The 17,210-nt window shown below is 43.1% G+C and overlaps 1 protein-coding gene across 1 annotated transcript in view; it reads right to left on the bottom strand.

Annotated features, from left to right (window-relative positions):
- Nucleotides 1-17,210, bottom strand: part of NEK5 (NIMA related kinase 5) — a gene marked incomplete at both ends in the record, with an annotated part of 60,708 nt that overhangs the window by 11,520 nt on the left and 31,978 nt on the right. Inside the window, 8 exon segments of the mRNA XM_082859549.1 lie at nucleotides 3,467-3,604; nucleotides 4,683-4,808; nucleotides 9,131-9,257; nucleotides 11,264-11,332; nucleotides 11,558-11,638; nucleotides 13,915-14,007; nucleotides 15,537-15,623; nucleotides 16,717-16,833. Of these exon segments, the coding sequence (XP_082715675.1) occupies nucleotides 3,467-3,604; nucleotides 4,683-4,808; nucleotides 9,131-9,257; nucleotides 11,264-11,332; nucleotides 11,558-11,638; nucleotides 13,915-14,007; nucleotides 15,537-15,623; nucleotides 16,717-16,833 (838 nt within the window).

The raw sequence follows: 17,210 nt of genomic DNA, 5'->3' as shown, positions 1-17,210 counted from the left end.
CTGCCGATGCAGGGGACACGGGTTCGTGCCCCGGTCCAGGAGGATCCCACATGCCGCGGAGCGGCTGGGCCCGTGAGCCATGGCCACTGGGCCTGCGCGTCCAGAGCCTGTGCTCCGCAACGGGCGAGGCCACAACAGTGAGAGGCCCGCGTACCGCAAAACAAAAAACAAAAACAAAGGCATGGTGACTTACTAAGCTCTGGGCATTATACCAGGCGCTAGGGATGGAGAGGCCGAGTGGGGTGGTGATCAAGACAAAGCTCCCAGAAGCTTATAGTCTAGTGAGGAAGAAAGATATTAAACAGGAAACTAAAGTGAACTTTACTTTTATGATCAGAGAATTACAGTGTCTTGTGGGATATTAAGCAGGGAAACCAAACTTAGAATGCAAAGGAGACGTGCCCTGATGTTTTCTCAGGCATTTAAAACAGTGGTTCCTGGGGGACTTCCTGATGGTCCAGTGTTAAGACTCAGGCTTCCATGGCAGGGAGGTGTTTCAATCCCAAAAAAAACAAAAACAAAAATAAAAAACAGTGGTTCCAGGCTTCTCTGGTGTTGCAATGGTTAAGAATCTGCCTGCCAATGCAGGGGACATGGGTTCGAGCCCTGGTCCTGGAGGGTCCCACATACCACGGAGCAGCTGGGCCCGTGCACCACAACTACTGAGCCTGAGCTCTAGAGCCCATGAGCCACAACTACTGAGCCCGCGAGGCACAACTACTGATGAAGCCTGCCCACCTACAGCCCATACTCCACAACAAGAGAAGCCACCGCAAAAAGAAGCCACCGCAATGAGAAGTCCGCGCAACACAACAAAGAGTAGCCCCCACTCGCCGCCAACTAGAGAAAGCCTGCGTGCAGCAATGAACACCCAATGCAGCCAAAAATAAATAAATAAATTTATAAAAACAAACAAAAAACCAGTGGTTCCTTGTCAGTGGTACACAGGCAGTAGTTTAATTGAGATCCAGGTTTTTAATAGCAATCTCTAAAATTTCAAATAAAATTGCTACTGCATTTTTTATGGCCTGAATTTAAATTATAACCATAATAAGGAAATGTCTTTCATGCCTTTAACCAATATTTGAGTGTGAATGAATTTGAGTATGAGACTGAATTCATGTGAAATTGTCAGAGGCAACTAACAGAGAAAAGACAGAGAGACCTTAGACAAACTTGAGGATTTACAGAAAGCTTATTAGAATTTTTTGGATTAAAGGGAAGCATGTCAATCAAGTTACAGGCTCTTCCACTCATTCATTCCAATTATTAACTGATTAAGAATCTCCTATATTCCAGACACCTTTGTAAAGCCCTGTTCAGCAATATAGCGAAAAGCAGGGAGGGAAGGGTATCTGCTGATAAAACATCAGAAATGGCCGGGAGGTTGCATCAGAGTGAAAGCTTACAGGAGGAATTACTTTGGCAAAGGGAGGAGTCTTTAGAAAGACTCACCTTTCTAAACTGAGGGAGAAATATTTGCTGATGGAGAAGTGCTAGCAGCCCTGGTGCCGGGAGAGGCCATCCGATATTGAAGGCACTTAGAGTCTGCAGAGTCTGGATTTTATCCTGAGGGTATGGGAGAATCTTTTGCAGGATTTAAAAGGATTTTTAGGATTATCTGGCAGGGGTGCAGAGGGAGAGGTAAAGAAAGAAGAGATGACCAGAGACAGGAAGTCAAGCTTGCTACAGAGATAGGAAAGATGGGGTGAGGCCAACAACAGAGTGAGAGGCTGAAAGAGCAGAGAAGGCACAGCTGGGGTGGGAGGGGATGCCTGCACCTTCAGCAGGTTACAAAAGAAAATACCTACATTTTGCTTTGAATGCTACCCTTAGAGGCAAGTTCCTATGTTTAATCCCACTTGTTAGATTAAATTACTCATACATGCCTAATGTAAAGCCATCCATTTGAAAATGCAGTAAGTTCATGAATTAATTAATTTGGTATGCAAGATCAAATGAAGTTTTCTATGACTCTCTCCAAGAAGCACAGAACAAACCCAAGAAGACACATCATAGTCACCAGTATGTCACCATCGCAGTGTCCTGAAAGATGGGCGCCCCCCTCCTACCTGGTCTGTGGCCCCAGCCCTTGGCCTCCAGGCCAAGCCAGGCCAGCTCAAAATTTCTTCCCCACCGGCCCCCAGCCCCATCCTTACAGATGATGTTTCTATCCCAGGATAGAAGGGGAGGGAGCAGACATGCAATCACACTGCAGTCTGTGGTTTGAAGGTACTTGAAAGAGAGCCTTGAAGGCAGGGAGGCATTTCCTCTTTCTCTCCCCACTGCACTGCCACCCCCGCCTTGAGTTTTAAGTGTGGCAGCTGAGATAAGTAATAACACCGAAGGACTTCATCTACTCAGGGACTCTGGTCCCTTCTCCGGCGCCTAGATTTTAGTCATACCGTCTTTCTTTTTCTTTTTTTTTTGGGGGGTACGCGGGCCTTCCAGACGCGCAGGCTCAGCGGCCATGGCTCACTGACCCAGCCGCTCTGCGGCATGTGGGATCTTCCCAGACCGGGGCACGAACCTGTGTCCCCTGCATCGGCAGACGGACTCTCAACCACTGCACCACCAGGGAAGCCCATACCGTCTTTCTCAGTCTCTCAGGCCTGTGGATCTGCAAGTTCTCCCCACCTGAAATATTCGTTCCTCAATAAAATGCTGTCCATTCTTTCAGACTCACCTTTCACAAATATTCCCCTTCTCTTGAGCTTCACAAACGGGCAGACTCACTCTTCAGAAACAGTCGGGTACGACTCTTGCATTATTCTCAGTGTTGTCCTTTAACTTTGTAAGCACGCATCCGCCTCCACCACTGTCAGGTTTCTAACCAGGCCTCCGCTCCGCCTCAGCCTCGCATCTCAGCAACCCCAGCCCTGAAACCTCGCCCCTGCACAGGTGTTCTCTGTTTGATACCTGCCTGCCCCAAATGGCTTTGCTCGTAGCAGTTTACACCTGCACACCCAGTGGAGGACCAAATCCCCACTGTGATAGGAATTCCCTCCAACTTTAGAAAGTAACGGTTGGTTTCCCTTAAAGTCAACAGCAGCATAATCTTGCTAAACATTGGAGGCAAAAACCCAAAGCCCAAAAAAACTATATTAAGATGTATTTTACGGCCCCCAGGATGGTAATTTGAGTCTGCTGAAGAGCTGTCAGAATAAACGGACTCTGTGAGGTAGCGCTAAGCACTAGCGCATCACCTACAAAGCCACTGGTCCTTCCTACCTAAGTTTTCATCACTTGTCAACCCATCACATTACAGAAAATGATCCTACTTTTCTCAGAAGTTCAAGTCTTTTGTTAATGGCATTTGGAACAGGCTTGGACAAAGCAAATCAGCTTCTGAAAAGGCTTAGACACCCTCCCAATTCTCTCTCCAGGCTATTTTTATCCCCATTCTGCATTTACACCTCTGACAAAATTCCACAGGGGACTATGTTCTTAAAAGTAAACTACGTACCAAATTCTCCATCGTTGGCAGAAAATGAGCTACTTGTTAGATGTGCTGCTGTCAAAACACTCATTAAAGTTCTCGGCGTTTCAAGCCGCCACTGTTTCCTGTTTTCTGGAATGCCTTCAATCACGATCACTCGGCCGTCTGAAAAGGAGCCTGGATTATTGAAACTAAAAATGCTTCTTCATTTGAGTTTTTATAAAATCACAGAATGTGAGATCCTTGGAGGTCACCTAATCCCACCCCTCATTTTACTAGCAAGGAAGCTGAGATACAGAAAAGTTTAGTGACAATATTATCATGTACTGTTGGGCAGGAGAGTCATTTTTTGCCCTGTAAACTGGCTGTTTTGGTGTGTTGACATTTCTATTCTATTTATTTTAAATTAGGTTTCCCCTCTTACTGTCTCATTGGCTTAGGATGGATTAAATTGTATTATGTTTGCAAGCCCTTTCTTGTAAATTTGATGATATGCAATATATTTTGTAATAGTATAAATATGGGTCAATTCACACACTTTTAATTACTAATCTCAGTGATATACTTACAGACTTCAACTTATAAGATGGGTATAAATTTTAGCTCTCCCCCAGCCCCATGTTATCAAGAAGAACATAGGAAATAAGCAATAAAAATCTCCACCACCTGTAAGATCACACCCAGATATTGCTGGGACTCTCTGCTAAGGAAAGACTATGCCAGAAGCCCAAATGAAAATGGAAGAATTTAGGTTGAAAATATCATCATATCCTAAACACTGCTAACACGGAAATAGCACTTTGGTTTGCAAAGCAAGCTAATATGTATCTTTGCACTGACTCTCTAAATCTTGTGGGACAGCTAATATTTCAGTTCTGATGTTACTGAGGAAAAAACGACCCTCTAAGAAACTGCAAGGGAGTTATTAGGCTAGCACGGGAAGGCAAATGAAGCCACCTGTCCCTCCTTGGGAGGAAGGTGGGAACCTGGATCTTTCTTCCTTTACATTCTCATAGCTACAGTGGCCAATTGTCTAGGATAATTAGTAGGCAAGTCTCTGCAGAGGTAGGGGAGAAACCAAAACAAAATCTTTGGAAGGCATTTAATACAAATCTATCGGGATTGTACTGAAAACTGAGAACTGTCAAGTCAGGGTGAGCACAAGCATTTGGGGTGAACACAGCTGCCTTTGGGGCCTCGCTCTCCTCTTGCTGACAGTTCGTGCCATTGATATCAGCTTCACCCTCAGGCACAGTGGAGCAGGTGGAGGTGATGTCGGCTGTGGCCATCATTTGCAGCAGAGTCTGAGGAGACCCAGCATCCCACTGTCTCCTGTCCTCTGCAGCGGCAGCATCTGGAATGAACAACCCTGAGTATAAGGAAATAACTCGTTGATCTCAAAGCAGTCAAAGTGTGACTAACTGCAAGAAATAGTTCTTAGGAAACCTGGAGTCCATCAGCTGGTAACTTCAAAAGCAGAGAAATCAAGACCCTCAATCTAATACAGATTGCTATGGACCGAATGTTTGTGTGCCCCCTCGAATTCATATGCTGAAACTTAATGCCCAGTGTGATGGTATTAGGAGGAGGGGCTGTGGAGAGGTGATTAGGTCATGAGGGTGGAGCCTCATGAATAGGATTAATGCTCCTATGAAACAGACCTCAGAGAGCTCCCTCATCTTTTCCGCTAAGTGAGGACACAGCAAAAAGATGGAATCGGGCCCTCACCAGACCCTGAATCTGCCAGCATCATGGTCTTGGACTTTCCAGCCTCCATAACTGTGCAAAATAAATGTTGTTTATAAGTCTCCCGGTTTATGGTATTTTGTTACAGTGGCCTGAATGGACTAAGACATAGATAGATCATAACTTATAAGACTGAAATTATAAACAGGTTTAAAATTGTTTCACTTTTATTATTAACATTTGACTGACTAGCCAATGTATTTAACGCTGAAGAAATATTAACGGCATGGATGGACAAATTCTTGAGGCATTTATGTGAACTTTAGTCAGGTTCCACAGAAATGCAACTGTTCCATTACCTTAATTTAAAAAATAACTTGTGTTATCATTTTCTTTATTTATTAGTATGTTTCATTATAAGAACTCTGGAGATCAGATAAGTAGAAGAAGGAAACAAAAATTACCACAATCCCACTCTCCAGAGACCTAAAATTTCAAAATTTCCTTCTCGCATATAGTTTCTGCTTCGTTTTGAAACAAAAAAGGGGCCAAATGTTACACACCCTTTTATAACTTGTTCTTTTCAATTAGCAACATACCATACGTGTATTATTAAATATTGTTCTACACCACCATTTTAAAGAAAACATGGTATTCTGTTTCATGGATATATTATAACTTAACTAATTCTTTTTTGCTGGATTTTTAGATTGCTAGAATTTTTTACTATTATAGACAACACTTTAATGAACTCATTTGTAGTTAATTTTTTTGACATTTATGATTATTTTCCCTAGGTAAACTACTGAAAATGACAATGCTAGGGGCTAGTATTATAATATTTTCTTTACCAAAGGCTTTCACTGTGAAAGCTGAATCTATTACTAATTTATTCTGTGATTTTTTTCCTATGTATTTTGAATAGCTAATTCTTCCCTAGCCAAAAAAAAAAAAATACTCACCTATATTTTCTTTCACTTTATTTTCTGACATATAACTTCATTTTTTTACATATAAACTCTTTGATTTTATTTTGGAATTTATTTTGTTGTATCATCATATAGGGTCTGATTTCACAATTTCCCCCAAATTGTTAACCATTTGGTCCTAGAGCATTTATCTTGAGTAATTCATTCTTTTCCCATTGACTTATGATGTGACTTTTAGCATATGCTAAATTATGATACATACTAGAGTTTGTTTCTAAACTTTCTCTTTTTTCATTACTTTTTTTATTCTGGTGCTAGTATCACATTGTTTTAACGACTATAATTTATATAATACAGTTTGATATTTGGAAGGGCAAGTGCCCCTCAATGCTCTTCTTTTGTAAATTTTTTGGCTAGTTAAGAATCTCCAAGATCTCCTCACACCAGAAAAAAATCCTATTGTGCTTTTGATTGAAATTGCCAAAAATCCATATATTTATTTGGAATGAATATTTCCAATATAGAACAGTTATTTCTCTACATTTATTCAAATAATCTTTAAATACCTCAGTAAGGTTTTACAGTTTCCTTCATATGCTCGGCACGATTCTTGTAAAGTTAATTCCCAAGTTATATGTACACACACACACTCTCACACATATCTGCTGTTGTTACTATAAATGAGATCTAGAGACCAACTGGGGAAACTATCTGCGATACGTATTTCAGGCAAAGGTTCAATTTAAATGAGTCTCATGAAGAAAAAAACAAACATGCCATTTTCAGTAGAAAAATGGATAAAGGATGTGAGCACATAATTCACAAGAGAAATACAGATGTCAATAAACACATGGGAAATTGTTCAGCCTGAATAGTAATTACGGGAGCCCAGTTTAAATTAAGAGACCGTTTTTAGCATCAAACTAATGAAGTGATTTTTAAAAAAATCTAAAAATAAGCATACATGTCTTTTGAGACTTATAATTCACTCTCTTCTCTTCCCAGAGGAACTCACGCAAAGAATAACCTTTGATTTGATTCTTTTCACTGGAATTGCTTACACTGAGGCCACTCAGGGCCCTTGATAACCAAACCCTGTGGGCTGTTACTCAACCTGCCTCATTTGGTCTTTCTCTTCCAGTTGATACTGCCAAGCCCTGAGGCTCCTTCCAGAACGTTCTCTCCTTCTTTGGCTTCACTCTCTTCTGATTCTCCCAAAACTTGTTTAAACAATACAAGCGCCTGTCCTAAGCTCCATTTCCTTCTCACTCCAGTCCCAGTGCCTAGGTGTTTTCCACCACCATCAAGGTTGAAATACTGTGCATATGCTAAGGAAGCCCTGATTTGCCCCAGAGCTTTGGTATTACTCAGCTATCACCTTCTAAACACCTCCAGCTGATGCTCAGAAAGACCTAAACTCAACATGTTACAAAGTTAAACCATTACATTATCTCTACTGACCTCCCTCTGCGTGACGTATGCACCTGTTTGGCTGGTGATAGCCTTGTCCATCTGAATTAGAAGACTAGGACCCTCTTCTCTTCCTCAGTCCCCACACTCAGCAGTTCACACCTGGTGTCTATTGTCACTGCACTGCCCTGCCCTGTGCACCTGTCATTTCCCACCTGGACCAGTCTCCTGCCCTCAGGCCTGCCCCTCCACGCATCCTTCACATGGCAGCCAGCGTGATCTTTCTCCATCACGAATAACATTTAATTCCCTTTGACTGAAAGTCATCACACAGGATAAAGCCCAAGCTCCCTGGAATGCCAAGCTGTGTAGGAGAGGTACCCCCCGACTCTCCAACCAGCTGGCACTTGAGCAACAATTAGTACTGGGCTCAGAAAGCATGTTTTGTGCTTCCTTTCTTTGGCTCATGACAATTCTGTGATTCTGAGGGCAGACCCAGGTTTCATTCATCTCTGAGGTCCCTCCCACCTAGCACAGTCTGGCAGAAGCGAGATTCTCCACAAGATGCCTGCTGAATTGAATAAAGATTTTTCCAGGTGGAAACGAGGCAAAGTGTATGATTCCAGGAAGAGGAAACGGAGGCGAGCCAGGTATGTGAATGCTCACATAGCTGCAAGGGAAGATGGGGCTCCAGCAGGCTGTGTGGATCCCATCATCTGTGGAAAGAGAGAGGGGGTGATGGGGCAGGAAAGGGGGGGGTCACCACAGGTTCACGCCACGCAATGTTAAATGTGATACTATGTGCAACAGACTGTATCCTACAGGCATTATCAAAACAAAATTTGAGTAGGATAATAATATGACAAGATGACTGTAGCAATTACTTAGAGAATGAAGGGGAAATACTAGAGAAAGGGAGGATGCATAGGAGACTAAAGCAATTCAGTGAGGGGAAGGGAAAGGGAAAATGAAGGGAAGAGCAGATATTAAATTAAGCACCTAATATATCAATTTTCACTTTAGTCCTCACAATAAGCCTGTGTGGCAAGTACTATTCTCCTCACTCTTAAGAGGAAACTGAGATTCAGAGATCTGAAGTAACTTGTGAAAGGGCACACAATCAGAAAGTGGCAGCACCACCTGGGATTCGAACTCCGTACGGTCTCCAAAGCCCATGTGTTTCCTACCACACGCACCGCTGAGGCAGGACAGGGCAAAGGGAATGAAAGAGGAGAAGACTCAGGGACATCTCAGAGTAGAAACCACCAGGCATGACAGCAGGGCTGTCGGCCTGGTGAGGGCATCACCGGAAATAAATTCTCCCTGGGAAGAAAGGGCTCAGAAGCTGGATTGTACACACGCCGAGTCTGAGATGCTAGTGGGACTTGTCCATGGAGCCATCCAGCAGATCCTGAGAAAGATGGGTGAGTGTGGACCGGGAGAAGCGGAAGCGGAGGGGGCAGGTGAAACAGCCCCAGGAGACTGTGTGGGGCAGAGAGGAGGGTGGGTCTCAGGGAGTCAGAGGGGCCAGGTCTCCGTCCAGTTCAGGGTGAGGTGGGGGACAGGGGACAGTCAAATCACGGGAGGCAAGCTGAGGAGGAGAGAATTCGAGATGACTGCCCATAAAATGGTTCCTTCTCATCTGCAGCTTTGAAGGGACACATACCTGCTTCCCGGTAACAGAGTTTTTCAAATGCTTTGTCTGTATAATCTTCATGCTCCTTTATACATTTATACCCTTTAAACTTAACGTCGTCCTCAGAGGTCAAAGTTTCATTCAGTATATCCATTGCCTAAAGCAATTTCATGGTGTTTCATGAGAAATAAGCCATATTTGGGGGGGAAAAAGTTTGAAAATTATTTCATGTTCCCAGTAACAACATTTACCAAGGTATGCAGTAAGTATTCAATGTATGTTTATTACATGAATCGGTAGGGTTTTAAAACTAGAACTGTGTTGGAACACGACAGAAGCAGGAATGTGTTCGTTTCTTCTCCCTGTCAACAGTGATAAGCACTGATCAAGTGGCAGCTAATCTGATGCAGATTTCCTGCCTTCAATCTTATTCTCCTGCAGTTCCATTCTTTTTTTTTTTTTTTTTTTTTGCGGTACGCGGGCCTCTCACTGTTGTGGCCTCTCCCGTTGCGGAGCACAGGCTCCGGACGCGCAGGCTCAGCGGCCATGGCTCACGGGCCCAGCCGCTTCGCGGCATGTGGGATCTTCCCGGACCGGGGCACGAACCCGTGTCCCCTGCGTCGGCAGGCGGACTCTCAACCACTGCGCCACCAGGGAAGCCCTCCTGCAGTTCCATTCTAAGGAACTTTCAAGGTTAGCTCATCTACGCCCTGCTTTAAGCTTTAACATTCCCAGTCAGGTCCCTGAAACTGCTTCTAATATTCCATAATTAAAATGAAAATGATCGCTCTATTTCAAGCATTATCAAAGCAGAGAATAACAAAGGATGAACAAACTGGTAGATAAAACTGGAGTCCATTCGTTTTTCTAGCAGGCCAACTTCGGTGCCTCACTTCACAGAAGCACCGTGGATGGACCAGCCCTCAGGTTCCAACCCAGACCAAGGTCCCCAGAGCTGCTTCCTCGGGTACTCACAGCTCCAGGACACTTAGAGGGCCTAGTGGTTACAAGTGAGCGCTAACTACCACCACTCTACTGAAGTCTTTGTAGCAAAACGCTAATAAAAATCTCAAAGATAGGTGGAGCACAGAGGCTTTTTAGGGCCATGAAAATACTCTGTATGATTCTATAATGATGGATACGTGTCGTTACACATTTGTCAAGACCCAGAGAATGAGTGAACCCTAAGGTAACCTAAGTACTTTGGGTGATTATGATGTGTCAGTGTAGGTTTATCAATTGTAACGAATGTTCCGCTCTGGTGAGGGATTTTGATGGTAGGGAAGGCTACATGCGCCGGGGGATGGGGGCAGGAACTCCATGGGAAATCTCTGTACCTTCTGCTAAATTTTGCCTTGAACCTAAAACTACCCTACAACATGAAGTCTATTTAAAAAAAAAAAAAGAATCCTTCACCACATGCACACACATAAATCTGAAAGAAATAACATTTAAAAAAGTTTTAAGCCAATAAAAAAACATGAAAGGAAGAAATTGAGTATATAATTTATATATATATATATATATAGGTATACACATATTCATACTTAACTTTTGGTAATTTAAAAGGCAAACTTGGAGAAGGTGAAACAGAAACACAAATCAGTTAATTCTGATATTTGTTAGCAGCTCTGGTAAAAAATGGGATTTAAAAAGATGTTGAAATCAAGTAATAAAATGAGGTTTGAGTTTACTGTATTCATGCATTTATTGCTGTTTCAATTCAAGCCCAAGTGCATAATTGAGATTTACCCAAAGATCAGTACAAAGTTATCATACAAATCAAGATCTAAAATAAATATGCCTGCTTTCAGGATAACTGCTCATTTACACATTTTTTAGGTGACTGTATTAGTTGTTGACTACATATTATGTCTTCTATTTTAATCTGCCTATAATTTAAAAGTTACTATTATGAGGAAAATAGCTCCTTTATAATAGAACAATAAATTAAAATGGAATGATCCACCTACAGGAATAATCGCAAGTTTAAAAAGAATGGAGGGATAAAAAATATTTTGGAAGACTTGTCTGAACACCAGACATCCTTCTAGGAAGATTTTAGAAAATGCTCCCTACCCTCTATGGGAAAAGTTCATGAAACATGCTATTAAGACACTCATTTTCTCATCCCTACTAATAGAATTTTACTTAATGGCATACCTCTTCCTCTTGGAGGGTGTCTCCATCAGAAATGCATTTGTCTAAATTAATTTCAAACTTTATCCCTCTCTAGAAGAAAGCAAGAAAAAAAATCTGTTTCGCATTCCAATAAAAACCTTAAAATTACAACTCCCAATTTGACATTACAGATACTTAAAACCATTAGTCTAACATCACAAAATAAGGCAATTCCATAAAATAGTAGGGGTGAAATCCTAGCGGCAACCCAGATTGCAAGGTGCAGATCCCCAGCCAGATTTTTAAAATGAAACTTTAAGACAAAATGTTTATTACCTTAGCTTTATGTTTCTGTTCCGGAATTTTACTTTCCTTTGTGTTCTGAAGTCCAATTTGTTTCAAGTCTCTATCAATATCCTGAACATTTAGAGAAAAATTAAAATCTAGCATTATAATATTGATCAAACAATTACATTTTCACAACACCCCTGAATTCACAGCAGGGTCTGTTTACGTTATTTGATTTCTTGAATGAATCTGATGATTGATTTGAGAATGAAAACATACCTTTTGCAAAGGAAAGTTAACAACAGTCCACTAACAACTTGGGCACAGTGTCCATTAACGTGAAATAATAATACGTTTAACACTGGCATTGCAGTGGGTAGGTAAAACGCTATAATGTGACTACGTTTATCACAGTCCAATACAACCTCATCTAATTCAAGAACGTAATTTTGACTATAAGATCCTTCCGTTAACAGACTTATGATCTTAATCAGGAAAACAAAAAAGTGCACACAGCTCATGACAGTATAAAGGAAGGACGGGGCTCTAAAAATTGATGGGCAATTTGAAGGAGGAAGAGAAGACTATAGAAGTACTGACAAGCATTTCAAAGGAATGGTCAAGGGGTGACCTTTAGATCCTGAGCTTTCTCGGGGTTCAGTCCTGGGCCCTCTGCCCTTCTCTTCCTTAATACACAGGGGTCTCAGTAACTCCCATGAATTTAAATGCCATCTTTATGCAATGACTCTTAAACGTGTCTCTTCAGGTTTGATCTCTCCTCCCTCTGAGCTTCAGACTCACGTATTCGGCTGCCTGTTTGGTACCATCTTCACTTTAATATTCATTCCACAGTTTCATACTGAGCACCCACTACGGGCCAGATACTGTCCTACACAATGGGTTGGTGCAGAACGTGACCAGAAGGTCCCTGCTGACACGGAACTCACGTTTTACTGGAGTAAGATAGGTAATAAATGAGTTAAAGTAATGACATAATTTCAGAAGGTGTTAAATGTTATCAAGAAAATAAAATAGGGTAGTAGCATAGGAAACGAAGAGCAGACGAGAGTAATACAGGAAAAGCCTATGTGGCATTTGATTTAAGCCCTGGAATGGTGCTGGACCTTGGCTTGTGAAGGTCTGGGGAAAGCATGTTCCACGTGGAGGGAAAAGCAGGGCAAAGGCTCCGAAGCGAAGCAGGGATGTGATCTCTCAGATCTTCCTGACTCAGCACATCCGAAGTGGTTCCCTCGAGTGCCCTTCCCCCAGAAGCTTGCTCCCCACTCTTCCCCATCTTGGTAAAATGTACTATTCCTTCCGAACCAGAAACTTATGAGTCTCCGTGTGTGTGTGTGTGTGTGTGTGTATAAATGCTCTTTTCTCTCCACCATTTCACATTAGGTCCCTATCACCTCCCCCTTAGAATTAATTACTGCCTCGTCTACGTACTTCACACACCGCATCTGTCAGTTTGAATTTTTATCAGTCGTTTGCCCTGCAACCCTGGGAAGCGTGTTTTCCTGCCTCGCAGTATTACACGCTCTGGAACAGGACGTGACTTGGTGTCTTACTTATATCTGTGAGGTTGGCTGTCTGATTTGATTGTGTAGTCTGGTTGTCTCAATTGCATGAGAAGTGTCATACTGCTTTCTTTCCCTTAAAATACAGCTACATTAGACCCCTAAGCCCCATCCACCCCACTAGGTGGAAAATTCAACCTCAGTCCACTTTAGAGCTCTCGGCACCGCCTCCTGTGAAGGTCTCCAGGTTTTCACAAAGCAAAACACTCAGGGAGGCTGTTCAGCCTTCGCTCAGCATGGGTTCCTCTGACCTACCCTCAGTCGAGCCCTCGGGGCATCTTGAGGATGAAGGGGAAAGACCTCCCAGAAGGAAAAGAAGAGTCTTTTGAGAACCATTTGATAATTCAGCTCTGCCCGGTTCCCTATTCATGCCAAGAAGATAACTTTGAAACAGAAATTAACCGTCAGATTCACAGACGGACGCTCTGAGGCTCGGACTCAAACGCCACCAGAGGACGTTCCTGCAGGCAGTTCTCAAACTTGGCCGCACCAGCTCACCAGTTAGCTCTTGAAAACGGGACACCTGCCCCCCCCCCCCCGCAAGGCCATTTGGAGCCCAGGTGTTTGACTTTGGTTATTCGTTGTTGTTTTGTTTTGTTTTGGGCCGCGGTGCGCAGCACGCGGGATCTTAGTTCCCCCATCAGGGATCAGACCCGTGCCCCCTGCGGTGGAAACACGGAGTCTTAACCACTGGACTGCCAGGGAAGTCCCTGTTTCCGTTTTTTAAAACTTTCCCACATGATTCTACTGCACAGGGAGGGGCAGGAACAGCAGGCTGGAGCGAACTCCCTGGGAAACACAGCATCATCTAACAACCACCATCACCTGCACAGGTGCTTCTTCCTCAGGTGCCTCTTGGTGGATGAGCAGGTCACTCTTCTTCACCAAATATGTTTTATGACTTATTTTTGAGTCTTCCTTCAACATAAATTATACACAGTCAACAAGATTGGCTCTGCGTCAGTTCTGAAGGCCACTTTCTGAATGTCCCCCGCTAGACCTGAATGGGATCTAATGAGGACATGGCTGGAGAGAGCTCTCTTATGGCTTCTTTTCTCTACGGCTCCCTTTGGTATCCCCCAAGTGCTTCTCTCCTGGGCTCTCTAGAAAAGTCTGCCGTCCATCTTCCCTGGACGCAGGCTTCCCATCGCAGACCGGTCTTAAAAACGGGGCTGATGATGGCACGAGGCTCCCCACCATTACCCAGACCTCTGCTCTGGGGAGAAGCACATCCAGCCTGCCCCCGCCCACGGCATTTGCCATGAAGCTTTGCGTGGTTCCTTCAGATGCCCTCTTCCTTAGCTCTGCCTCTCCAAATTCTACTCTTCTTCTCAGACCCAGTTTTGGCCCCATCTCTCTTCTTCCAGAAAAATCCTCCACCTGCTTGTACCACTCATCTTCACTCCCGTGCACTCACGGGGCTTAACCAGATTCAGCCTTATTGCATCATTGCTTCATATCTTTCCAACTATTTATTTAACTATTTAGAAAGAGTAGAGGTTTTAGAATCAGATATTTATTTAGTCTGCCTTGTAATATCTAAGTGACTTTGGGTGAGTTATTTAACTTCTGCTATAAGTAAAGGAGATATGTATGTGAAAGCTCTAGTTCAGAGCCCAGTGCATACAATTGAATGGTACCATATGTTCATTGCACCTATATTAGTTCGTCTGTATGCCCTCAGGGGTGGGGCAGGGTGAGAGGGAAAGATCAATTTCAGTAGTGTGGGCAGGTTCTACACAATGAGTGCGTAGTTCGAGTGCGTGTGAGACGAGAGGCCGGCTGTGTCCCCGGCTGCTCTTGGTGCCCACCAGCCCGTCATAGGAGGAACATTCCCGGGCGCTGAGGGTGTTTCTAATTAAACATGGGGGTGTTTTTCATGCATTGTGGTCTCCAGACACGGGCCAGCTATCTCATCTGGAGCTCTACTGAAAAAGCAATGATCTGAGAATTGGAAGAATGAGTTTCCAGGGTGGCACCTTCAAGGGATTTTTCAAAAATCATCTCCACTGCACTCACATGTTGCCTTATATGGACTTTCAAATCTTACCCCTGCATGTGAGACTATTCCAGTATAGCTGAATTCAGTAAATGCTCGTCTCTTTTCCTACCCAACGGGCATGAACTTTACCTCCTGCATCTAATCCAGTTCCCGAGTAAAGTACTGCTCAGTCAATACTTATTGACTGATTCATGGGGAAGATGATCAACCATACTTTTAACAACAGCCACTCTTAACTGAGACTGGCAGCCCCATCACTTTCTGCAGCCTCAAGTAAACCATAATAGAGTGAGGCTTCCATTAAATTTGACAGCTTTCCTACTTAAAGTTTGCATGATAAAGTTTATCTTTTCGATGAGAAGAGCATTACTTTTAATACCTGCTCAGTTGAGTTAGCTCTGAATCAATAGAGCAACGCTTCCTTTAGAAGAATGAATTTATTTACCTCCAGTTCACACTCCATCTTCTTTCTAATTTCTTTCATGTCGTTGTGGTACTGTTGGCGTATTTCTTCTAGCTGCTTCCAGTATTCCTGGAAAGCAATCCCAATCCCGAAATGTTAAATGTTTGTGAACAACCTGACAGAATAATCTCTAGACAGCCTATGATTTTATTTTTATTTTATTTTTTGTTTTTGGCCGCACCTCACAGCATGCGGGATCGTAGTTCCCATGCAGTGGAAGCGCACAGTCTTAACCACTGGACCGCCAGGGAAGTCCCCAGGACAGCCTATGAATTTAGAAATGTGTGATATAGAGTAAGGGAAGAGCCGTTGCTCCCGAAAATGATAATCTGCCTTACACTTTGGCTGTGGTATTTCTCCCCAGTGAGGATACAGCCTCTTGGGATAATCTCATTTTTATATATAACCCCAAATGCATTACTGACATACAATTACTTTATATATAATCCTGTTATAGGTTGAATTTTGTCCCCCCACTCAAAAGATACGTTGGAGTCTTAAGCCCCAGGACTTCAGAATGTGATCTTATTTGGAGACAGTGTCATTGCAGATGTGAGTAGTTAAGCTAAGATGTGGTCACACTGGGGCAGAGTGGGTCCCTAATGCATACGGCAGGTGTCCTGTTAAGAAGACGGCCACACCAGGAGGATGCCATGTCCGGTGGCAGAGACTGGAGTTGTGGCTCTGCAAACCAGGGCATCTGAACATCATGGACCAACCACCGGCAGCTAGCAAAAGGCAAAGAAGGATTCCCCTCCAGGTTTCAGAGGGCGTGTGGCCCTGCTGACACCTTCCCTTTGGACTTCAAGCCTCCAGAACTGTGCGACAATAAATTTCTGTTGTTTTAAACTGCCCAGTTTGTTGTAAGGCAGCCCTAGGGAACTAATACAAATTTCAAAAATGTTCAGGATGGACAGTTACTTTATCAATCTGAGGTAAAAAGCCTTATGAACTCATCGACACTGCATTCTCTGAGAAGGTGAAATACATCTCTCTCTCTCCCCTGAACCCCAGCATGGCGCGTCACACCACTGTGTCCAACAAGTGTTTGTGTAACGGGCTCTCTCAGGTGCACCACAGATGCTAAAAGCAACATCCCATTACAGCACAAAAGACAATGAGAGAAGTACAACGGCAGCCCTGGAAGCAGACAGTTTTAAACCTGCTCCTTCCTTTCATTTCTCCTGAACTGCAGCTCCTGGAATCCAGGCTCTTCCCCATTACTTCTTAGCTTTTGTCTCTGGTTGTGATTTGGCTCAGCAGAAGATGGACGAATACCCTATTATTAGAATGAAATAATTTAGAAAGCGTACTTGCATTTTGGAAACATCTTATGATTTGACCTTGACCCCCATCCTTTAAACAATAATTATATCATCAATCTCAGTATTTGGGAGTTTTGTTTTGTTTTTATACTGAGCAGTAGAATTTTCTTAGTTTAAGTGTGAAACATTTAAAAAGTAAAGAAAGTAAAACCATTTCTTTTGTTTAGTCTAAGCAAATTAATATTTTACGCTACCATGTGAGACACCGAGATTCATTTTCTGAACTGCTAAATTATAATTGGGAAATCCAAGTTCTGTAAAAGTTTAGCAACCCCTGGAGCATGAGATTAGGTAGGGGAAGAGAATTAGAACTTTTGAGCTGTTCAAAATA

This window comes from Leucopleurus acutus (genome assembly GCF_964270905.1).
Source record: "Leucopleurus acutus genome assembly, chromosome: 18".
Lineage (NCBI taxonomy): Eukaryota > Metazoa > Chordata > Mammalia > Artiodactyla > Delphinidae > Leucopleurus > Leucopleurus acutus.
This window is presented reverse-complemented; position numbering and strand designations above follow the sequence as displayed.